Source organism: Lipotes vexillifer, unplaced genomic scaffold, assembly GCF_000442215.2.
Source record: "Lipotes vexillifer unplaced genomic scaffold, Lipotes_vexillifer_v1.1 scaffold1466, whole genome shotgun sequence".
NCBI lineage: Eukaryota > Metazoa > Chordata > Mammalia > Artiodactyla > Lipotidae > Lipotes > Lipotes vexillifer.
In genome coordinates, this window is record NW_006796989.1 from 43,948 (window position 1) to 50,979 (window position 7,032).

General features: G+C 37.8%; 1 protein-coding gene across 1 annotated transcript in view; it reads right to left on the minus strand.

The window, feature by feature from the left end:
* Positions 1-7,032, minus strand: part of EPB41L5 (erythrocyte membrane protein band 4.1 like 5) — a 60,491-nt gene that overhangs the window by 14,601 nt on the left and 38,858 nt on the right. The window contains 4 exon segments of the mRNA XM_007469134.1: positions 3,117-3,186; positions 5,767-5,855; positions 6,654-6,741; positions 6,860-6,980. Of these exon segments, the coding sequence (XP_007469196.1) occupies positions 3,117-3,186; positions 5,767-5,855; positions 6,654-6,741; positions 6,860-6,980 (368 nt within the window).

A 7,032-nucleotide genomic window follows, 5' to 3' on the forward strand; every position in this document is an offset into this window, starting at 1 on the left:
ACTATAACCACCCGCTGCAGCAGGGCTGAAAGCTCACAACTACAGCCCTGAAATAATACAGAAGCAAGACACAAAGAGAACAGTCAGCCAGGTTTCATTTACATAAAGTCCAAAATATAAGCAAAAACTAATCTCTGGTCTTAAAGCCAGGCCAGGAGAGTGGTTACCCTTGGGGAACTGTACCTGGTGGGGGGAGCACGGGAGAAATTTAATTCTGCTGCAATTCTGTTTCCTCATCCTGGTGCTGGTCATACAAGTATACATAAGAATTCAACACAAGCTGTACATTTATTTTTACACTTATCCGAATGAATGTTATACTTCAATGAAATTTACCAACAAAAACTACACATAGAAAAAAACATGAGAAAATAGATAACCTCAAAACAGGGAAAGCTTTCTATGACACAAAACCCAGAAGCCATGAAAGATTAATAAATTCACCTATTTAAAATTTCTTAAAGTGCATGACAAAACCCACAATAAGCACTGTTGAAAGAAAAACAACTATTAGATAAAATATTTATAATATCTGTGACAAAGGGCAAGACCTATAAGAAAACAGCCAATAACCCAAAAGAAAAATGGGCAAAGGAATAGACAGTTTAGAAAAAAGGAACTCAAGTAACTCAAATGTATGAAGAGATGTTCAATATCACTCATAATAACAGAAATAAAATGTAAACCTACAATGAAATTCCATTTTTTACCTTTCATATACAAATGTGATTAATTCCTTGTCAGGAAATAGGCCTGTACACTAAAAACTATGCAAGCTGGTAGGACCTCTCTATATCCAAGACAAATGCTCATAACCATTCAACCCCACAAATCCCCTTCTAGGAAATTATCCTACAGATACTTGCCAGTGTACAAATTAATCATATATAGTGAATAAAAGAGTGAATGTCAATTAATTGAGAACTGATTAAATAAATTAGAGTACACCATACACTAGAATACTATGCATTTTAGTTTGCTTTTATGAGAATGAAGAACAACTTTAGGTACTGACGTAGAAAACATTCCAAGTTAGAACATAAAGTTTAAAAAGGATAAGTAGAGAACCCTGTATATAAGTATGGCAACCTCTGCATAAAAAAGAATTGAGGGGGACTTCCCTGGTGATGCAGTGGTTAAGAATCCACCTGCCAATGCAGGGGACATGGGTTTGAGCCCTGGTCCAGGAAGATCCCACATGCTGTGGAGCAACTAAGCCCGTGCACCAAAACTACTGAGCCTGCGTGCCTGGAGCCTGTGCTCTGCAGCAAGAGAAGCCACCGCAATGAGAAGCCCGCGTACCACAATGAAGAGTAGCCCCCGCTCACCGCAAATAGAGAAAGCCCGCGTGCAGCAACAAAGACCAAATGCAGCGAAAAATAAATTAATTAATTAAATAAATTTTAAAAAAAGAACTGATATACACATTTGCTTATATGTATCTTCAAAAAGATATCCAAGAAGCTAATACTATATTAGATCAAATCTAAAATGCTATCAATTGTGAGATACACGATTATTTCATGACCCAGTAAGAACAGGTATCACCCATTAAATTATGACCATATTTTCTTATCACACAGAACTGTATTTTATTCTTCTTGAACGATTCCTTTAGATTTAGATACAAATATCATTTAATCACATCTGTGCTTACATAAAAAGGAAAATATTTGTAAAATAGATTGTTTTTAGATGTGGAATCTGCCTCTTCTGAATCATTTTCAACTCATTTGTTGATAACATAGTGATCATCTGTGCCATCAAGAAATTTCTTTTTAAAATCCTCTCTTATTGTCTCTGACTTTCTTCCAACCTGTGTGATAGGGCAATCCTTTGCATGCATCTCAGTAATACAACTTAAAACTGTCAGAAAACTTGTAACTGCTTCATCTAATTTTCAGGATCTTCTTTTTTAAGGTTCTGCTAAGTGGCACTACTCACACTTCACTGTGCAAACCAATCTTTTTAACATTTCCCCTATTTCCTTTTATTTGTATCCATCTATACGTATATTTCAAAGTTATTACTTTGCATGCAGTAAAATTACTTTTTAAAAATTTACTCACAATTCTGTGGGTTTTGAAAATGCAGAGGATCATGCAACCACCACCAAAATCCGGATACAGAATAGTTCTCTCACCCCCGCCAAATTCCCTGTGCTGGTCCTTTGTAGTGAAGCATCTTCACACCGCCAGTCTCAAAGGATCAGTGAGCTATTCTCTATTCCTACAGGTTTGCCTTTCCTAGACTGTCATATAAATGGAATCATACAGTCATAATCTCTTGAGTTGGGCTTCTTTTTTTATTATAAATTTATTTCATTTATTTATTTTTGGCTACGTTGGGTCTTTGTTGCTGTGTGTGGACTTTCTCTAGTTGCAGCGAGCGGGGGCTACTCTTCCTTGTGGTGCAGTGGCTTCTCTTGTTGCAGAACACCGGCTCTAGGCACGCAGGCTTCAATAGTTGTGGCACACAGGCTCAGTAGTTGTGGCTCGCAGGCTCTAGAGTGCAGGCTCAGTAGTTGTGGCGAATGGGCTTAGTTGCTCTGCGGCATGTGGGGTCTTCTCGGACCAGTGTCCCCTGCATTGGCAGGTGGATTCTGAACCACTGTGCCACCAGGGAAGCCCCGGCAGGAGGATTCTTAACCACCGGGTCACGAGGGAAGTCCTGAGTCGGGCTTCTTACACTTAGCATAATTCATCTGAGATGCATTCGTATTGTTATGAGTTTATCAATTAGGAACTAGATTTAACTGAAAAATAGATAATCCTTAGTACAGAAGGCTTTATTAAAGAATATTATTAGGTAGATCTTTTTGATTAATCTTTTTGATCAGGGACTAAAGCCATTTAAATATAAATTTTTATATATTTGAGATATACTGTCAACAAAGGAACAAGAGAAGTCTTTTATTTAATCTTTAATCTTAAAGACAGAAAACTATAGTTTTAGGATGGTATGACCTAAATCAGGAAATTACTTAATTAAGTTATTAATTACACTAAGTTTCTGTTCTATGGCTCTATAAAGCAACATGTGCTCCCCACTTTTAGAGCCTTAAGTTACCACATAACACAGTCACTGTTAAATATGTAATACAATACAATTCCTACCTGGTCATCATCTTCTACAACCACCAAGGTTAGTTTATTCTTCTTAAAATCCAATCTGGTTATCTTGGGCCTATAACAATATGAGAGCAACAGCCGGATTTCAATCAATGTTCTCTGAATTTAAAAACTTTGTTGTTACTTCAAGCATATTAATCATCTAACTTCTGAATTGAAAACTGGATAAGAGGGTAAACATAACCTGCACTGCCTAGCAAAAAAGTCTCCAATCTAAAAAATAGTTAAGGTAACAGAAAAAAAATTTTCAAAAGCAATACCTTTGGCAAAATTTCTGCTGCACATATGTAAGACATTAAAAATGTTAAGGAAAAAAGAAAACGAAGATATATCTATATATCATATATATTCACAGGCCCCTAACTACGGTGGAAGAGATTCTCCAAGCCTAATGTCACAGTAGCAGCACAGGAACTGGATATAGGAAAAACTATAAAGCTTTTTAAAAGGCATAAAAAAAAAAATTACTGACCTTCAACTCTATTTTCTATAGCAATTTTGATTAAAGACATCTCTAAGAAATAAAAAATTTTTTAAACTTCACTTTATGGCCCACTTTCCATCTCCCACCTGTACAAAAATCCTAAGCAACCTACCAAACTTATCTCTGTACTTCTATGAACCATGAATGTGAAAACAACATGACTCTCACTCTCTCTAATTTTTAAATATAACTTATCTAAAATAGAATTGTAAAACAGAACTTGTTTACAAGAGCTGTACTAAAACAGTAAGTAAATAAAGAAGTAAAACAGGACGGGAGACTCTAGCGTTTAGGTGTAACAAATACTTACACAGTGCCTAGTAAGTGTCGGGTACTCTACTAAGTGTTTTACATGTATTAATTCAATTGATTCTTATGAGGTAGTACAAATGATGCTTTCCTTATCTCTCTACCTGGAGCGTTCTCTGGCCATGAAGGATGCTCCACCTGCCCAGTGGGCAAGCTGGAAGGCTCAGAGAGTTCATACTTAAGGACTAGAGAAATACATAACACAGCTTTCTCACCCAAGGGACAAGTATAAAGATGTTACACTCAAGTGTCCCAGGGAATCTCTAAGAGGTACAAAAAAAAAAAAAATGAAATACTATCTTCACCTTTCTGAGGGAAAATAATTTTCACCCTAAAATTCCATTCTCAGCCCAGTTATCAAGAAAGGATAAGAGAAGAATAAACCACTTTAAGGCATCAAAGGATTCAAATAATTTACCTCGTACACCCTTTTCTTAGGCATTACTTGAGGATGTATCAGAAAAACAGAAGGAAAGACAAGAAAATATGGAAGATGACACAGATTCATAACTGAGAAAATGGGAAAACAAAGTCCCAAGATAAAACCTGGAGAGCAGCCTGGAAGTGTCAACAGTTCCAACTGGAAAAGAGTCAGCTCAGGCAACCCTGGAGGATTTGAAAAAACTCAAGGAGACAAAGGCAGGTCATTTAAAGAGATGTGTGGGGTACACGAGAGCCAAGAGCTCCAGTAAAACAAAGGAAACGTAATCCCAGTTGTGAGTTCAAGGATTTCAGGGCCGATGAAGAAAAAGACAGGAGCAGGAGACAGCAGCACTGAACAGCGGGGCTCTGCTGAGGGGTCCCTTCAGGCCGCAGACCTTCCAGAGGAAGCGGCCCAGGGCTCCCACCTGGGAGGGGAGGAGGGTAAGGGAACTCCCAGGAGGGAGGAAGATCAGAGAGGCAGGGGAATTCCACATCTAGGGCTTGGCATTCAGTGGCAGGGGGACAGGTCTCTGAGCTACAGAGCTCCGAAGAGCAGGAGAGGTCTGGGGTCTCTTAGAGCTACAGGATTTGCTTATCCACGGTTAGCAGATGTGAAGTGCAGTTTGCAGTGATATATGCAAAACCAGGCATGCTCTGAATGGCAAAAACTATACTTGTTGGGCTGTATTTAAAGCAACTGAATGTGTAAGAATTTGAGTTTGGCACTGGCGGGCTCTGAGCTAAGGGTCCTGGCGTGCTATGAAGAAGTAAACAACTGATATCCAACAGCCAACTTCAGCCCATGTACTACTTAGCTCCACACTGGTTCTGACAAACACATAATAATATAAACACTATTTCCTGATTTTCAGCTTTTAGAAACAACCAGACAAAACCTGAAGAACTTAATTATGGTTATGAAATCCAAGTGATATCTACCCTTGATGTAAAAGTAACATGAAATATAAGTTAGAAGTATGGATGACAGAAGCTGGGACCCAGGAAGAGAAGCACAGCTCCAAAGGAGGGTAAAAGTATTACTATCTCTTTCACACAAAAGGGGTGGGTGGGGAGTAAAAGACCGTGAAACAAAGCACACTCAAGACAGCAACATAACTGCGGGACGGAGGGAGTGGCCATGTGAACACTTAATACACAGAACTAGATGCTATTTATGTTAAGGCATGTATTTTGACATACCTTGAAACTAATGGAAAACACAACTAGAAGACTTTTAAAAATTGCCTTGGGGGAGAAGACTAAAGACGAACAGGAGGATGACAGGAGATAGCTGCAGTTCACTTCCAAGCTTGCCAGAACTATTTCCAAATTCTGCTTTCTGTACTAACTTCATATAAGTGTTTCTATTCATTAAAAAATAAAACAACAATAATTATCTTTGACATTAGCTCTGCTTACCAAAAAAATAAGCCAATTTTGGTCTCTCCTTCAAAAACAAGGACTCCTGTTGGGGTCAGTCCCAAACTGTAGTCATTCCCATCTCTGGCCTAATTTTAGGGGAGCAACATGTGTTAGCTTTATCTGAATAAAACAGGTTTCACATTTTCACACAACTCCTTAATTTTCTTTTCATATTGAATTATATTAATTACATACAGACTAATATTAATATGAAAGGTGTTTTCAACAATTAAAGAACCCAAAATCACATTCTCAGGAAACTTCATGCATATTAATAGACACTATAGTTTTAAGGTATGTCTTCATTGGAAATACATAGTGATTAACTGCCACGACAAAGAAAGCTTTCCAGAGTCTTCCCAAATTCTAGTCACCATTTAAATCACAGATTTTGAAAAAGACTGCCTTTCTGGGAAAATTTAGCTTCTTAAACTAAAAATAACAAATCACTACATAAGCTGTACTAGACTACAGCTTATCAAAGTCCTCTCAAGCTACAAATTTTAAACTTTACTTTCTAAATTATTTTCATTTTTACAGAGCCTACACAGCTTACGTGATAAAAGATGAAATGAATATGAAGTGAAAGAATAAAAAGTGGGTTAAAAACTTAAAAAAAAAAAAAAAAACCACAACAGCAACAGCTTAAAACCACAGACATACCTTTTTGGAGAGTTTGGCTGTTTCTCCTCTCTCTTATAAGGAATTTCTGTGTGAGACTCCCATCATTCAGTATTTACCCTCGATCTTCATAACCACTCAACCAAAGCACCTGGTGTTAGCCCCTGCAAACTCCACCCCCCCACACACACTGAAAGAATCCATAACCACCTTGAGTCTTGAAGGAATAACGCTTTTAAGAAGTATCACCACACAGTGCTTACCTTGACCACATGCATATCAACCCCATACATTTCTAGCCACTTGGCTTTATTCAGATAATTGGTTTCAGCTTGTGCTGGTGTCTGACCTCTGAAATTTAAAAAACAAAAAATTTTAAGATGATTATGAATATACAATGAATTCTATACCAAGCAGAGAAACAGAAGAAAACAAATAGGAAATCGCTCTTGCGGTGATGTGACGGTACCTGCATTCCTTCCATTTCTCAAAAACAGCCAGCTCCATCTCTTCTGTCTGAACGGGCACAAACCTGAACTCAGACACAAGTTCAGGACTGTGCTCGGCAAGGTCGTAGTCACCAAGTTCAGCTACAAACGTAAGTTTCACAGTTATGTTTTGTTAATAAGTTTACTTCCTGCT